At 32.5% G+C, this 18,981-nt stretch overlaps 1 protein-coding gene across 1 annotated transcript in view; it reads left to right on the forward strand.

The window, feature by feature from the left end:
• GABRG2 (gamma-aminobutyric acid type A receptor subunit gamma2) overlaps positions 1 to 18,981 on the forward strand; it is a 138,395-nt gene that overhangs the window by 55,418 nt on the left and 63,996 nt on the right. Inside the window, exons 5-6 of the mRNA XM_074292001.1 lie at positions 2,886 to 2,968; positions 5,323 to 5,460. Coding sequence (XP_074148102.1) covers positions 2,886 to 2,968; positions 5,323 to 5,460 — 221 coding nt within the window. The remainder of the gene's footprint in view (positions 1 to 2,885; positions 2,969 to 5,322; positions 5,461 to 18,981) is intronic.

The following is an 18,981-nucleotide window of genomic DNA, read 5'->3' on the forward strand; positions in this document are numbered from 1 at the left end:
TAGGGAGAGGACTACACACCTATGTTGCGAAGTTTGTGACAGACCACAAATGCATTTTTCAGCCCTGGAAACATGAACAAAGTTTCTGCTCTTCTGAGGTCACAAACTCTCAGGTGCTAGTGTTCCTCCTCACACTGGGATTGATACCAATACTGTATCCCACATTCAACTGTAGGAAATGCAATAGAGTTTTGCCCCGGGGTGGGGAAGGACCCCTGTAAATCTCCTGATACACTGTACAATCTATCTCTGGACTTAGAGGTCTGAAAGCTACGACTCCAACGATTCAGTCACTTTCAGACCTGCTCCTGATTTGCTAGGATCTAGTCTGCACTGGTACAGCTTGTATCAAGCTCTGTTTTTCTCTTACCCTAGTGTAACAGACTTTTTCCTGCCATTCCTCTAAATTTTTGTGAACTGGAAAATTATTTCACCCTGTCCATTTGTAGGTTCTACTGCTTTAGACTTTGTTTAGAGTAATTATTTAAAAGTATTGGGAGAGGTTTGAGGGAGAGCTCAAGTGAGCCCCTGTTTTTACTCTACCATTTTGGTTATATCTTCCAAATCTACTAATTCTTTAAGATCCTGGCATAATATTTACAAAATCACAGCCAGTCAATTTGGAGTGTATATTTTGTGCAAATTTATAACAGTGCATATTTTTAATGTTATTTAAAATGCAGTCCCTTAAAAATGACTCCCAAATCTTAGTCCTACTGATCTTGTATGTATTAGAACAATAATCCTATTTAGAAAGAAAATGATTAATAGTTATTTTATATTCACTAAGTAATACATCTCAGTATTAGATAAGAGAGGCATAATTATAATTAAAATTCATTGGAGATCAAAATCTGTCTGATACATCAAAAATAGTGCAGAGCTTTTGAAATATTAAATTAGTTTCACTATCTAAAGCACAATTAGTATTCTCTTCACAAGACATCTCATACTGTTCTCTGGCATTAATTCGTCTTTTCTTATCAATCATTAATTAATAGTATTGATGTAATTAAGTAAAAAATACAGTCACTAAAATGTAACTCTTAGACACTTGTCATTTAAGGCTTAAATCACACTACCTATGGAGACAGGTTTATGCTCATTTAATTTTTCCCACTTTTGTCCTCTTTATCCTTTTTCCTTTTCAGTGTTTCCCTTTTAGTTTCTCACAGATAAAGCTAACGTAAGGATGGAATGTCATGATGAGTAGAATATTATCTTAGTATAGAATTAATGATCATTTGTTAAAAACAAAAAAGGAAACAATCTATAAGCTAGCAAATGGCCTATCTCTTTCCTGGGTACAATAAAACCTCACTAACTAGGAGCCATAAAGAAGTATGATTTGGAGATTTTTAAAAGCAAACCAATTGAAAAATACTTTTAATTGACTTGTGCTAATCAATAACAATGGAATTTCAAGAAGAAATTTCTCATTAATTTTTTAAAAAAATTATTTAATTTTATTTTTTATTATTATTTTTTAAATTTTATTTTGTTTTTTATTAATTTTATAATTATAACATTTTCTTTGACAGTACATATGCATAGGTAATTTTTTTACAACATTATCCGTTGTACTCCCTTCTATTCCGAGTTTTTCCCCTCCTTCCCTCCACCCCCTTCCCTAGATGGCAGGCATTCCCATATATATTAAATATCTTATAGTATATCCTAGGTACAATATATATATGTGCAGAACCGAATTTTGTTGTTGTTGTTGTTGTTGTAAAGGAAGGATTGTATTTGCAAGGTAAAAAAATAATCTGGGAAGAGAAACAAAACAAAACAAAAAAAAAACTATGCTCATAGTTTACACTCATTTCCCAGTGTTCCTTTTCTGGATGTAGCTGATTCTGTCCATCATTGATCAATTGGAATTGGATTAGCTCTTCTTTATGTTGAAGATATCCACTTCCATCAGAATACATCCTCATACAGTATCATTGTTGAAGTGTATAATGATCTTCTGGTTCTGCTCGTTTCACTCAGCATCAGTTGATGTAAGTCTCTCTAAGCCTCTCTGTATTCCTTCTGTTGGTCATTTCTTACAGAACAATAATATTCCATAACATTCATATACCATAATTTACCCAACCATTCTCCAATTGATGGACATCCATTCATTTTCCAGTTTCTAGCCACTATGAAAAGGTCTGCCACAAACATTTTGGCACATACAGGTCCCTTTCCCTTCTTTAGTATTTCCTTGGGATATAGTAGTAGTAGGGCTGGGTCAAAGGGTATGCATATTTTGATAACTTTTTGGGCATAATTACAGATTGCTCTCCAGAATGGTTGGATTCTTTCACAACTCCACCAACAATACATCAGTGTCCCAGTTTTCCCACATCCCCTCCAATATTCATCATTATTTGTTCCTGTCATCTTAGCCAATCTGACAGGTGTGAAGTGGTATCTCAGAGTTGTCTTAATTTGCATTTCTCTGATCAATAGTTATTTGGAAATTTTCTCATTAATTAATAGACAAGATTTTATTTGCATATAAACATGCTAAACTATTTGAAATTGTTTTTTTTTAAAGAGGTTAATTATGCTTTCTTGCCATCTTTCAACTTACATTAGTTTACCAATACTTAATAAACTGGGAAAAATAATTTGTAATATTTATCTAGTTAAAAGATCACAAATTCTGAATTCCTGGTTTGAAATAAACAAGCTATTCATATTTTATTCTATAAGACTTTCAATTCTATATTCAATAACTCTTAAAGTGGACCTTATTTTCCACATAAAGTTTCATTCGTGTTTGTTTATAAGAGATTTACTCTCTCACTTCCATGGCTGGCTGACCACTCAATTGAAATTTTAGCAAGTCTTCGTTCTGATTAATTTAAACATGAGTGATTTTCTTTCCATAGGCTAACAATAGATGCAGAGTGTCAGTTGAAGTTGCATAACTTCCCAATGGATGAACATTCCTGTCCCCTGGAATTCTCCAGCTGTAAGTTATGTCTCCCTTTAAATACTCTCTGGTCATTTCCTGTTAGTATAAAAAGAGACAAATACGAATCAATTCATAAAAAATAATTATTTAAAAGAATATGTTAAGATTCCATATTTGTGATATAGAAATGGGATAAAAAAAGTATTTAAGATGAAAGACATTTAAAAAAAATATTCTTACCACTAGAGTTCTTCCAAAATGTCATGGGGCTATCAAAGAAAGCAGAACAGAGAAATCACTTCTTTAAAGCTTTCCACAATTCCACAGTAAAATGAAAGTTCCTTAAGGGCGGGCATGATTTTATTTTTGTCTCTGTAATTTCAGTGCCTGACCCATAATAGTCACTTAACAAATATTTAACTAATTGAATTTTATAGGCAAAAATGTCATATCACATTTTGGGGAGAGATCAATCCACTGAGTCACAGAATCTTAATTTTTTATTTAATGTCTTTTTTCAATTACTAGAAAAAACAAAACAAAACAAAACACTTTGATGTCCAGATTCTTTGGCTTCCTTCCTCCCTTCTTATCCTTCCCCCCACCTCATTGAGAAGGTACATGTGAACTATGTGAAACATTTCCATAGAAGTAATGTTGCAAAAGAAAAATAGATCTCTCCCCACCCAAAAAAAATTTTTTAAAGTATATACTTCAATCTATATTCAGACACGATCAATATGGATAGCATTTTTCATCTTAAATCATTCAGGATCCTTTTATTGTTGAGAATAGCAAAGTCTTTCATTCCTGATCATCCTACAATATTGATATTGCTTTGCACACAGTACATTTATCTTTGCAAGAGCTTATGGAGAACTTTCCAGGTTTTACTGAGAACAGCCGCCTTATTATTTCCCATAGATCTATTCTATTGCAATCAGGCAGCACAACTTATTCAGCCATTCTCCAGGTGATGTGCATTCTCTCAATTTCCATTTTTTTTTCTCTGTGGAAAAAAAAAAGCTGTCACAAATGTTTTGTACATATAAGTGCTTCCTTTCAAAAAATGTCTTTTAGAACACATGCAAAGTGGTACTATTGTTAGGTCAAAGGGTACACATGATTTTATAACTCTTTGGGTATAGTGGCAAATTGCTCTGCAAATTGTTCTGCAGAATAGTTGACTCAATTTATAATGCCACTAACAATGTATTAATGTCTCATTTTTCCCCACATCATGTTCAATATTTTTCATTTTCCTTTGCTGGCCCATCTAATAGGTATGAAGTAGGACTTCAAAATTGTTTTGATTTGCATTTCTTCAATAAATAGTAAATTAGAGTTTCTAACTAATCAATTAATGTTGGCTTCCCAAAACTCTTTCATCCTAGACAGACAAACTATTTTTGTTGATCTTCCAAGTTGTCTTTGGAGTTTATGGGATGAAAGATCTGGAACTATCAAGGCTGCTACTGCTACTGTTACTGCTGATTCAGAGGCCCCAAGTCCCATTGTTGATTGCCTGGGACTTGGGCTCCTCTAGGATTGTTCTGCTCTCCTTCTCTGATACAATAGAAACATTCTTGTTGACCTAAGTTGTTTAAATCCAGAAAAAAAATATTTTATTCCATTTTTTTGTACATTTTGATGCTCAACAAGTCTCTGGAATGTTAAAAACCATGCCTACTCTAAAAAATGTTGCCAGATGTGACATATAGAAGTAATTTCCCAAGATAATTTTTGCCATCAATTTTTACCTACCAGCATTGAACTAATGTCTCTCTTCCATCTTATCTCCTTTTCATATATGAAAGATAGAAAATGACCCAAAGTCTAGATTAAAAACAAACAACTCAACAAGATTAGTCAATTTGTTCTAGAAATTAATTCTAAGCAATCATGAATTTTCCTAGGGGTATAGTCTTTAAAAGGTGAAATGACAATGATGTTTTCATGATATATTTTCATTCATATTGTAAGTAAAAGATAAAATAAAGTAATAAAAAATAAAACACTAGAGCCAATTATATAAGTGGGAAGATGATAGAGTTCAAAGTCATGTGTCACTTTGCTATCTAGTATTGAATAAGTCACTTCACTTTGAAAAGGTTCAATTTCTTCATCTATAAAACTATAATTATAATTACTACCTCCACGGTATCTTTAAAAAAGTTAATTAAGCAAGCATTTATTAAGCAGTTCTTTTATAGACAGATTTTTTTACAAATACCCAAACTAGATACTGACATCATAGAGTGTACACAAAGTTGTAAATGTCAAATGAAACAATATATTTTAAAATACTGTACAAACAATAAAATGGTGTTTTGTAATCACAAGGTTTATTTTCTTTTAAATATAGAAGTACAGTGAATGATCATTTAAACCTCTCTTTCATTACATTGAAGATGGCTATCCCCAGGAAGAAATTGTTTATCAATGGAAGCGCAGTTCTGTTGAAGTAGGAGACACAAGGTCTTGGAGGCTTTATCAGTTTTCATTTGTTGGACTGAGAAATACTACTGATGTGGTGAAGACAACTTCAGGTAAGATGACAGAACCCTTTTCATTCAAGAAGATAGAAAAGAAGATGAAACATGGCTATCTATAGCACAATACATTGCATGTGGGAATATGTTATCTATTTTATGTCAGTCTAAAATATGAAGTAATAAAATCCCAAGCTGAATACAATTATTCTAATTTCCTAGAGACAATCACTATTGAGATTTAGGTGATTCATTTTTGACGGAAATTGGTATCTTTTGTGCTTTGAGGAAATGGTTTGTAATATTTCTTATTACAAATTATAATCTAGTTATTGAACACTATTGTGTGATTCATTAGAACCTATTATGGATGTTATAGATATATACTTGTTAAAATGTTTTTTTTTTCAAAAGTATGCAATAGCATTTAAAACAGTCAGTCAGGAATCATAATAAGAATCACATGTATGGTTGCTAGATATGAAAAGCCTTACATTTGGCATGTTATTAAATAAAATAGAACTATGTAATATTTTCTAATACAAGCTTCCTAAATTTTGGTAACCTGGAGATTGATAGAAAGTTGTATTGAATTCTTCATTTACAAATGTCATACTTTTGATATATCCCAGAGGAACCTAAATCCACAGAGCAGATAGTATCCCTCATCCATTGTTAACTCCAACAGTGGCTCCCTCTCCCTCCTCCATTTCCTCCTGGAAAAAGTAGTTTGTATTGATTTATACAAACTTTGCCTGAATTTCTGCAACTATAATAGTGGATATTTGTAAGAAGACTAAATGAATTTAAGAATATTGTTATTTGCTATTTATATAGCAAAGTGAGTTATTCAAAGATGTGACCCATGATATTACTATCATCAATATGTTGCTATGAAAAATGTCTAGATCTAGGGCTACTGAATAAGCTGCTGGTTGATAGAAATGTATCCATTATGGCACAGTATGTCCAAAGGTAAATATGAAACTATAATATTTCATTTCTAAAGATTATTATGTTTTATATTCAAGACCAATCTAGAAGGTGATATGATATAACCTGAAGGGTGCTAGTCAAAGTACACAAATGCTCATGATGCTTGCAAGAATGTGACATAGTAGAAAAGTAACCCATGAATATCACTTTTCCAATATTTAAATGAATCCATGATCTCATGAGTTTCCTTCACTGACGTAAACTATAAATCTCAATCCTTATTCCATTTCAGTCTTGTCCATTTGTTTCTATATGCCAACAACAGCAAGACACAAAACATTTATTTATCATCTACTTTGTGTCAGGATATGTGAGGATACCAAGAGAGCCAAAAAAAAAAAATAAACCACCCTTTAAATCCTTCCTGTCAAGGATCTCAAAATAAAATATTCTCTTTTATATATTATGTAAACGGCTATCTATAAACCAAATACAATCAGGATAAACAGATAATATAGCATTGTAGGTGAGATTGGGAAAGACTGATTGTAGAAATTCAGTCTTAAAGGAAGTTAAGGAAATAAGAAGATAAGGATGAGGAAAAACAGATTTCCAGGCATGAGGGGGAACCATTGAATATGCACATCTTTAAGATGGAAATATTTGTTCAAGGAACAAAAAAAACAGCAATGTTATTGAATTGCACCATTCAGGGAGGGGAGTACATTTGTGACAAACAAAAAAGGTAAAAAAAAAATGCTTAGGTTATGAAGATTATAAATGCTAAGCAATGGATTTCATATTTAATACTGGAAGTGATAAAAAAAAAACTTTATATTATTGTATTAAATGGTGGTAGAGAGTGATATGGTTAAAACTGAACTTCAGAAAAATCAATTTAATAGCTGAGTGGAGGATGGATTCAAGTAGGAAGAGACTTGAAGTCAGTGGACCAACTAAGCAGCAAATGCAGTGATATGGGTGAGAATAAATAAGGGTCTCAGGCCTGAATCAAACAGGTAATACTGTCAGAGGAAAAAATCAAGAGAAGTTACAGAGCAGAACTGACAGGACTTGGCAATTAATTGAATATGAGGTGGTGGATTGGGAAGTAAGAGAAAATTAGAAGTTCAGAACAATACTTGGGTTGTAAACCTGGGCCATTTGGAGAAGGATAGTAACCTTGGAAATGATTGAAAGATTAGGGGGAAAGACAGTTTGGGGAAAATATTCCCCCAGTTTGGGGAATAAGAAACATTCAATTCAAATTTTGCAGATGTGACACTAGAGATTAAGCTTGGATAAGTACATCTGGGAATCATTAGCACAGAGACAATTGAACCTATGGGAGCTGATATAATCACCAAGAGGAATAGAATGAAAGTAGAAGAGTAGAAAGTATAAGATAGAGCCTTGGGAAATCCCTGTAGTTAAAGGGAAGATCTGAATGAAGATCCAGCAAAAGAGACTGAGAAGCAGTCACATAAGTAGGAGGAGAGCCAAGGAAAGAATAGAATCATGAAAACCTAAAGAATTTATCAAGGAGTATAGATGACAACTGAGAGTTTCAGAGGCTAAAGAAAAGTCATAAATAATGAAAATGATGAAAAAAATTGCATTTCATAATTAATAGATAATGGTAACTTTGGGAAAAACTCATTGATAATTTTGTTTCAATGACAAGTCTTAAAGTATATAAATGTACCCAGGGCTTGGAAGGTCTTTCTCTTATTTTCATCTGTTATTACTTCACTCAGACTTTTTTCTGGTCTTAAATTTCTGTAACATATCTGTACATGTAAAGTAGATATCAATTGATTAAAATGAAACAAATCATAATATTCATTTCTGTTCAATCTGGCTTGCTATTATTACTATCCTCCTCAAAAAGATAAATAGTCTTTTTGAAAGTCATCCTATCATGGTCACAGTCCTTCATAAGGAAATGACAATGTTGCACTTTTCATGTTTTCCAAAGTCTAGCATAGTTCTTGGGACACAGTGGGCACTTAATAAATAAAGGTTAAATTGATGTGAGTAGCTGGTTGTAAAGAAAGGGAAACAAAGGGAGGATATGGGATTGCTTATTTTGCTTATATATTCTAATCTTTCATCCTGAAAAAAATCAAAGGAGAAAGGAACACTAAATTTAAAAAGTAAATTGTTCTAAACAGTCACTCAGGAAATTCCAGCATTATGGTCATTTACAATCATGTTTCTTTAAAAAAAAAAAAAAAAAAAAAGTCCACATCATCGGACAGTCTGTACAAAGCATATTCATAGTATTTTAATAGGAAATACACATCTTTTACATAAGAAATGAAAACTCAGAGAAACTCTTAATAACTATATCAAGATCAAATGGACGAATTTAAATGGAATGCAATGTTAGAGTCCACAATGGCTTATCTCTGGAGGCAGAGACCATTTACCCTCAGAAAGAATTTCTCCATGAAGAAAGTGATGGATTTCGGTTATAAAGTATAAAGAATCACTGTGCTTTTACAAAACTCTTAATCTTACTAAGAAATTGCAGAGACATCAGATTTCTTTTTCCATTTCATGTATGTACACATGAGTCACTTGAGTTACTTAATATGATAAAGTCACTTGCGAGAATAAAGATAGTGGAAAATCCCCAACTTGAGTATTCATTTACACCCTGCTCTTCTAGATACAGTTCTGTGTACTAGGGTGCCATTTGTTTAATTCTGTTTGGTGAAATGGAAGCATTTTAATTTAAAATAGAAAATGAAGTAACAACTTGGATTGTTGTATTAGTTAATTTCACAAGTAATTAGAATTGATTCTATGGATTAATCCCTTATTTCTGTCTACCATTCTGATGAATTGTTGATGTTTGTTTCTGATTTGAAATCATAACACACCCTTCCCTTTTCATAAACATTGTCAATAGCTATTGTAAGGATTTATGCTTTTTGAAAAGAGCAAATAGGAGATACAATTCAAAAAATTTGAAAATAAAAAGGTAGCTTTTTACCAGAGAAATATTATAAAATCATAAAAGTGGAAATTAATAGTATTCTTATTCTAGTTCTTTAAAATGGGTATAATAGGAAAGCAGCCTAAAATTATATTTTATAGACTGTATACTTGCCCCCAAATATGAAATAACATGAGTCAATTATTAAGAGATGGAGAATACTAACTTTAAAATTAATAACATTCAATACTTGCACTTTAGTATGACTCACCTTAACTAATTAAATAAGTAGAGGTAGTCTGAAATAATACATATTAGTAAATCAGTCAACAAGCATTTACTAAGTGCTTATTATTACTAGCTATTCTTATAAGAGCTGAGAAAATAAAAGCAAAGAGAAAAATGGTTTCTGGACTCAAAAATGTTTTTAATTCTAACATGGGAAAATACCACTTAAATATAGCTGAGAAGAGGGAGGAGTAGATTCCCAAGCTGCGTCATGGTGGTGAGGAGCAAAACCAGAAAAAGAAAAAGAATTTGACCTGAGCCTCTTCCCAAAATAGAAGAGCTCAACAATGAGAGATATGGGACAAAGGAATGTTTGTGGGTTGAGAAGGTCACAGATGATGAAGAAAGTTCCAGTGCATTTAAAAATATATATAACTTATCCATGATCCAAGCAGAAGTCTATTTCTTTTTCTTATTCAATGGCATTCTCATCAGAAATACTTGTTTTATAATACTTGGCTTCAAGCATAAATAAAATCTATAGCATGTTTTGATCCCCAATTGGGTTTGGACAAGGTCTATAAATCTTGCTTAAGGAAACTTTCTGGAAAGGAAAACTATAGACATTATATTCAAATAGTTGATATTTGAACATTAACATCAAATATTGGATCTTGAGATCAAATGCCATGATATAGAACTTTGTCAAACTTTAAATTATTGTGTGAAGTTAGTCCAGGTTTAAAATAGGTAGAATTTTGGTGTTTTCTGATTTTTCTGGGTGGCATATATTATAAAATGCCAAATCGGAATATTAAAAAGAAGTATCTTCAATTAAAAAGACCAAAATTCTCAGAATATTTCACTGAAAGGGAGTGCTTTAAAAAACAAACTGCACCACATAGCTTTTTGTTGCTGAGGACAGAGCAAAAGAAAGAATCATGAGGGATTAAGGAGAAGAGAGGCATGCTGTGAGTGATGAGGAAAGATTACCTTGCTGATTCACTCACTACATACTTCTTCCTTGTCTGAGAGAATGGGATTCTCTATTCTTGGGAATCGTAGGAAAATCAGGGACTTCTATGAGCACATCAAAAGGGAAAGCAGAGATAGGGTTTTTATCTATAATAAAAATATATGGGAATGTGAGTGGTGAAAAAAATCACTGTAGCAGGGTTTTTTAAAGGTAAAAGAATGAATCACATAAAATGGTTCTCTTCTTGTTTTATAAGATAAAGATCATTCTTTCCCCCCTTTGTACGTTAATATGGCATGGATAGGAGTAAGAATTAAAGAATGAATAATTGTTTTCTTTTGCCAACAATTTCCAGAAGACTGCTTCCTTTGGGAGGAATCCAGGCCACATGGTCAGTTCTCTTGGGAAGCACAACCACCATCACTTAGTCATTAACAAAGCAATACTAGAAAGTAGGCTGGCTTGCTGGTAGCTGAGTCTTTTGCCAGAATTATGAGCAATCATTTCGGAAGTCTTAATTTATTCTATGTTTTTTTAAAAGATGTTATTCATATATCTTGCTTTTATATTATAAACATTTACAGATTACTCCTACTTCATAAGAGTTCTCTTATCACAAAGAAAAAGTTAAGTAAAATTACATACAATTAATAACACAATTATCTCATCTAAAAGTGCATATTATCTTAAAATCTATTAAAATGTGTATGTTTCTGTTTTTTTTTCAATGCCTCCCCCTACTGAAATAAAAAACAAAATTCCGTGTTTCAAATTCTTGCAGTAAATGCACCTAATATATAAATACAAGTGTTTTTCAATAAAATAATGTAAAGTTGGAAAGGAAATCAGAATAGTAATAGAGAAATGTTGTGTAACTTTTTGGGGGAGATTAGGCCTAAATTCTAAGGTAGGGGCAAAGGTAAGCAAGATTTGTAACAGATTTACAAAATATCAGCAAGTAATTATTTTATATTTTAAAGCCTTCACTTGAATGTAGAGGATTGAATCAAGGTCATATGGGGGGGTGAGGGGTGGAGAAGAATTTGATGCAGTTAGGAACACTCCTTAAAAATACCATTGTGCAAGTGGTATAAACTTTCTATTTCTTTTACTCATTTTGAGCATAAAATTTAAATTTTAGGATTATGCATTGAGTTGGAAGGAACCACAGAGTTCCTAGTGATGCTTTTTTATAAATGAGGAAACTGATGCTTAAGGAGTTAAAATATCTAACCCAAGGTCAGTCATGTACTTCATGAAGTTATAAGCATGCACTCCAACTCCGAAATAGGTACTTTTTCTGCTGTACCATCTTGATGCTTTTGGACTATTATTGTTAGAAGAAAAGTGCCCAGAATAAAAGAAATGAAAGACAATCAATGGATTAGCAGTATGAGATAGAGGATAGATAACTACTCTTAGAATCAAGAAACTCAACTCAGGCACTCAATAGCTATGTCTTCTTGACAAGTTATGTAATATTTATGTATCACTTTCTTCATCAGCAAAAGAAGTGGTTGAATTGAATGACCTCAAAATTCTATATTAAGTCTAAATCTATCTATCTATCTCTATATGTATATGTATATCTATCTATCTCTCTATCTATCTATCTATCTATCTGTATCTATCTATCTATCTGTATCTATCTATCTATCTGTATCTATCTATCTATCTGTATCTATCTATCTATCTGTATCTATCTGTCTATCTAGATCTAGGTCTAGATCTAGATAGATAAATAAATATGACAGTTACTTTCTAACGTAAGACTGCATGGTGGAGGATAGAATATAAATATACTCCAGACAACCTAGATTTAAAGCCCTCACTATGCCACTTACTATCTGCATGATTTTGAATAAATCACATCTCCTAAGAGCTTCAATTTTCTCCATTTGTAAAATATATGAGTTTGAGTAGATTCTAAGTTTCAGAGAAAGTACTCATTTTCATATGTTTAAGACATAATTTAGAAGGAAATATGTTTCCTATTTGCAGTGAATTTAAGAGCCTTCTATATGGAGGGAAGATTAACCACCTTATGTGGGAGGCATAACTAAAATAAATAAAAGCTATAAGGATGAGCTGCTTTACAGGGGGGAAATAGCTTAACAATTAGAATTGCCCAATAATGAAACAAAATATATCGTTATACAGTGAACTACCTACCATTTAAGAACTGCTGATAAACTATTGCATTTTTAATATCCTAAAAATGTAACCCTTTGGTTTGTTGGCATAAGAAAGCAGTATGATTCTTTCAAACTGCAGTAATTTAGTTATCTTTGTGCACAAGTTGCCTTGTGAAGAACTTCATCACATTTGACTCATCATTTGAGTGGGTTATTTATGGGTAAGAGACAGAGTGGTATAGAAGAAATATACCTTAAATCATGAAGTTTTCCCCTATTCATAAGCACTTAAGTGAAACAACAGAGATTGCTGTGACTAAATATGCTGTCAAGATTACAAGCTTAGCACCTGCTTTATTCTTTTTTTTAAAGATTTCCCTAGAATGTTTTCGTTTTCCTTCTGTATGTACTTAACATGTTTTCTGAAGTGTTTTATTTTTCCTTCTGTTTGTACTTCACATGTTTTCTAAACAACTTTAATGCTGAAACATAGCACTTGACCCTTAAGTTTTTTACTTTAAGAGAACTACACACTCTTATGAGATTTACTTTGTTCCTAGTGTAGCTAAATTTACCCCATAAATTTTCATTACCAAATAATATGTATATTTATTTCTAGATATCTTGCACTTTATTGCTTTCACAAAAATATGTGTGTATATATACATTTACATATATACATATATATAATTCATGTATATGTGTATTTTATATATGTAAATTAAATTTTACAAAGTGCTTTCCTCAAAACAATCTTGTAATGTAAGCACTAAATGAACTTTATGTGTATGTTTATATAAATATAGATATGCAAGTGTGTGTACATATTCTTTATGTATATATGCATACATGTGCATTGTCCTACACATTTATACATGAGTATATATAAATACATACATATACATATGTGTATATTTGAGTGTGTATTTGTAGCTATTATTTGGTCTAAACTGTGATTTCACTTCTGTGGGATATTCTGTGGGATAAATGATTATACAAGAACTTTCTCCAAACATATACATCTTCAAAGAACATTCTAGGCATGGAAGATAGAAAGTGCATATACGTAGTCAGGAGCTAAAGAATTGAATGTTAAAAGCAGAGGGGAAAAGGCTAGTTTAGTTCTTTTGCAAAGTAGAGAGGGTATAGTAAAATATAGACCTGTGAAGGGAGAGTGGAGTCAGGTTATGAAAGACTTTAAAAGCCAAACTGCATTTTAGATTTGATCCTGAAAGTAATATGGAGCCACTGGGATTGTTGAGCATGGAGAAGACATAATTAGACTTCCGTTTTAGGGAAAAAAAAATTTGGCATCATAATGACAGATACATCATAGTGGGAAAAGAATAGAGGCAAGCAAAAGATTAATGATTGTGCAGTGATGAGGTATTGAGGGTCAGGTCAAGGTTGTAATTGTGTAATTAGAGAGAATAGGATTTATGTAAGTGATACAATGAAAAGAAAAGAAAGGACTTAAAAACATTGTATTTGGGGGGATGAGTTTGAGTGGGCAATTAATGGGTACCTGGGGGAAACGTTTTGCCATAAACAGTAATAGGAAAATTGGGAAGAGGGAAAGATTTTGGAGATATATGAGTTCTGTTTTGGCCATGTTATAATTAGGATGTATATAGTACATCCATTTCAAGATGTACAAAAGAATATTGGGATGTATGATTATAGTTCATTAGTGAGAATGCATAAGTAAATCTGGAAATCATGTGCATAGAAATAATTGGATGCATGGGAGTCAATAGAATAGAGGAAAAAGACTCAGGACAGAATCTTTGGGAACACTCATTTATTTGTGTTATTGAATATATGTATTGTTACATGTGACTTCATTCTTAGGCCAATATATTGGAGAAGAATTGTTCATGCAGAAAAAAATCTCACTTGAAAGAGATTTGCAAACTACCACTGACTATAATTTATAAACTTAATATTTCTTTGTTAATATATAGAAACAGATGGGGGATTGGGCAATTCTTTTCTAAGATTCTGATGCTTCCGAATTCAATTTAATGACCAATATTTTTACTGTTTAAAGCAAACATTTCAGTGCCAGTGATAATCATGAAATATTTGTTCTTTTTTTTCTCCCTCTTTGTTTGTTTCTCCCTCTCTTTGCTTCTGCTTTTTTGTGTTCAATAATAATAATATGGAATAAAATATTTTAAGACTAAAAACATGTGAGACCTATAAATGTCATATTCAAAATAATTTATGATTTTAGCTTCTCATTTTCTCCTCTGCTGTATTCATTTACTTACTAATGGTGACTGATTAAAAAACAACAAAATTAATTGTTATTAATAACAATTCACACTTATATAGTTCTTTTGAGTTTGTAAAGGAGAAAGAAATGTTTTGATATTTTGATTTTTCTCCAAGTCTAGAGAGTCAAAGTTTAGTTGTTGCTGTTGTTGCTGATGTCATTTCATTCATATCCAACTTTAATGACTATATTTTTTATTTTCTTGGCAAAGATACTGAAATAGTTTGCCACTTCCTTCTCCAGCTCATTTTGTAGATAAGGAAACTGAGACAAACAGTATTAAGTGACTTCTTCAGGGTCCCAGAGCTAATAAATTTCTAAGGCTGTCTTGGAATCCAAGTCTTTCTGGTTCTAGACTCAATGCTCTATCCACTGGGTCATCTATCTGCTCCATAGTTTTCTAGGAGTTTTTAATTCAAATTCTATGAACTTATTCTTCTATCTATCTTTCTGTCTATCTCTATACTATAGCTATTTTAATATAATAAGATTTTTGGAATCATGTTTCTTATTCCAGTTTTAAAAACACTATTCTGAGAAAGACTCCATGGCATTCCCCAAACAGTTGAGAATTCCTTGTTTAGAGTAAAGGTGGTAAATATCACTAAAGGACTGAATGGAAAAAAATATGATTCTAAATCTGAATAGGTGAATTTATCGGAATTGTTTTCTAAAAAGAGATTAGAATGACTGTCCTTATATGACCGAAACTATAAATACATTAATTTCTTAATAGGAAAGAGTTAGGTTATAAAAGGATAAACATGCAATTGCTGGACTGGACAGTAGTTAGAATTTAAAGAGACACTGTGATCATATAACTACACTGAAATCTCCTTCCAATGAAGGCTGAAATAGCAATCCAATCTACTTCAGGTACAAAGTTAAGGATTTGCTTTTTTTTTTTTTTTTGAAAGGACATGTACTTAAGTAAGAGAAGAAATACTTGAATGGGAATCTGGAGACCTATGACATTTTGGAACCAAAATAAAACCAAAACTTTCATTTTTGTTATTTCGGTTAATAATTACAATTTATTACAATTACAAAGTAGCTTAGGTTTCATCTAGTTCAATTTCTATGTTAGATGCAAGAAAGCTTAGAACCACAGTTGCTTGGTAATAATTACACACAATTTAAATTCAAATAATTATTATCAATAACAACAATAAGTAATAATTTATTGTTGTTATTGATAATAATTATTTGAATTTAAATTGTGTGTAACGTTTTGCATGTCTAATCTTATTGACCACAGTGGAAGAACTTGAATATTTCTTCCCTAATATCACTTCCAGGCTCTTCCTCTTCTCCTTCCAGGTTCACCATTACTCAATAAACTTTTTTCCCCTGAGGTTCATTCAACTTTTATATATTACTAATCAATATTCTATTGTCTCTCAAACTCTAAGTCACTCTTATTTCTTATTTAATGAGTATGGTGTATGATTTACTAACTTTCCCTTCTCCAGAACTCTTGCCCTCATACTAAGGAATTTCAAAAATGCATTCTGACATTTCTTCAAACACCTTAACCTCACAATTCTTCACAATTATTCATTTTTATGACTACTTTTCCATCATATCACAGTTAACAATAACTGTTAGGTTCTTACTAAGTGCTAAGTCGGTACTTAACAATTCTCTAGTTCCGCCCATTACTGGGAGTTTTACTTGTGAATTCCTGGGGAAGAGCTTGCATGCTTAGGAGAATCAAGTTCATTGGTTGAAGTAATTTTTCCCAGAAGCCTGTGCATTATCCCACGCCCATTCTCTGGGAGGATAAAAGAGGGCAGCTCTGGAGGAAAGAGAGAGTTTTGTCTGGACAAGACTTGAGGTTGCTCTCTGCAGGAAGGGAAGTTGGCTCTTTACAAGAAGAAGAATCTGTCAGAGAGATTTGAGTTGACACAGCAGATCTCCTCCCAGAGAGCTATCGGCTCCTTCTGGAGACAACAGCATGTTAAAAGTTGGCGTCCACAACGTGGGGCAAGGACTTTTGCTTATCCCGACAAGGACTTATTCTGAGCCCTTCAGAGGAGCTAGCCCAGACCTTCACATTTAAGGACTTATTCTGAGCCTTTCAGAGGAGCTAGACTGGACCATCACAATTTGGCACCAGAACAGAGACAGACACGATCCTGATTCCAGTGGAAAAGCCTCCAATCCAGAACTCAGTCTCTCTGATACAGAACTGTGAGTAACAAGGAAACTTTGTTAAAGATTAAGTGAGCATTCTAATAGATAAATAAGGAACTTAACTTGTTAAGGGCTAAACTAGCAATCTCTTATAGTGAAATGAGGCAAACACCTTCTGTTCAAGGAAAATGTTTAGAGAGCATCATCAAGGTTATGAAAAGCCAAGGATTGATTATAATTTTGGAGGATATTACTGAACTTTTAAAAACTGTGAAGTTGTGTTCTTGGCATTATTCCTCCCAATCAAGAGTTTGCTTCTCCTTTTACTATATAGATACACACACACACACACACAGACACACACACACACACACACACACATATATATGTATATATGTATATATACACACACAGAGAGACAGAGAGAGGGGTCTATATATTACATAGACACACAAATTTTAGCTGGATCCCAGAGAAGTGTGGGATTTCTCATTGATCTCAATGATTCAATGATATAATTGTATCATTGGTGATCAACTTATAACTATGGTCTATGATGAGAGGTAGGAAAAAACCACTAGAGTTGAAATACATTCAAATCTTGGCTGTACTGTTAACTTGCAGTGTGACATTGAGCAAATCTTTCTGCTCCTCTCTGGCCAGAGCAAACTCATCTAGAACTTTTTGACAGATGCAAGAGACCATGAAAACTTAAGTAAAAATGAATGTAAAATGAATATAAATAAATACTATTTCTCTTTAGCAGCTGCTTAAGGAGATAAAGCAATGATAGTTTCAGAATTGCAAATATTTTGAAATTTCAAAAAAAAAATGGAGGAATTAATTGTTTTCAAAGTCATGTTGCTTCCTGCCTATAATGAAGCAAATCTGAGGAGAAGGCAATAAGTAATCATAGGAATAAATAACTGCACCTGACATTTAGAGATTTGGGATCAAACTCTACTTTTACCACATCCTACCTAGATGACTTTGGGAGGTCATGCATAATGGACAAAATAATACATGCACATTTTTACAAAGAAATGTGATTTGTAAAATGTAAAACTACAAAAAATATGAATTATTATTATTTCATATTCTTAGAAAAACTGAAATATTCAGGAAAGATTCAATTAAATCCACTAACTACTAAAATTTTAGCTAAATTTTGGCAATCAAATGCATTTAACTAGACTTTTATTCTTATGGATTAAGCTGTTGGTGATGTTATGTTTCCTGTCTCCAGACTAGAGCTGAAACAGACTTACAGGTTTCTTGTTGTCAATACCATGCAAATTCCACTAGTGTAACTCTCTACAAAGAAAAAATGATGGCTCTGGGAATTTAGGTCTCAGTGCCAAATCCTGACTACTTAAGCTAAGTCCATTTAAATGTAGCATTTATACTCTGGCTCTAGTTTCCTGGAGCCCAACCTGCTACATCTGCTCCCCCCCACCCCAGGGAACAAGGGAATAATCCTAAAGTGTTTATGGTATCTCTTTTCTTTAATGCCTTTGACTTAGCATCCACCTTTCACATTGTTAGGAACCAGTAACTAATGTCCCAGACTTATTTAACTGCTTCTATCAAAAGGTTTTACAAAGGCATGTTTATTTCAAAAATGTAACAATGACAAACATACAAATATTTTCCCTAATTTTGAGGGCATATGCTCTCTCATATATTTCCTGGGTGTCTGAAACAGACTCAGTTCTGTTCCTACCAAGTTTTGATTCCACCAAATTCATGACCAAAAGTAATGTTAGTATCATTAGTAATCTTCTAACCATTGTATTACAACCAGAACTAAGTGTACAAAGTGTTCTTTGCATGGTTTGCAATCTCTCTAAGGCATGTCCCCTAAACTGCATTATGATTCCCAAGAAACAAACTACCTAGAATGTTTGCATTTGTCCAGCAAGCTGAAGGTGTCTGACCAAACCTC

The sequence above is a fragment of the Sminthopsis crassicaudata genome, chromosome 2 (genome assembly GCF_048593235.1).
Source record: "Sminthopsis crassicaudata isolate SCR6 chromosome 2, ASM4859323v1, whole genome shotgun sequence".
NCBI lineage: Eukaryota > Metazoa > Chordata > Mammalia > Dasyuromorphia > Dasyuridae > Sminthopsis > Sminthopsis crassicaudata.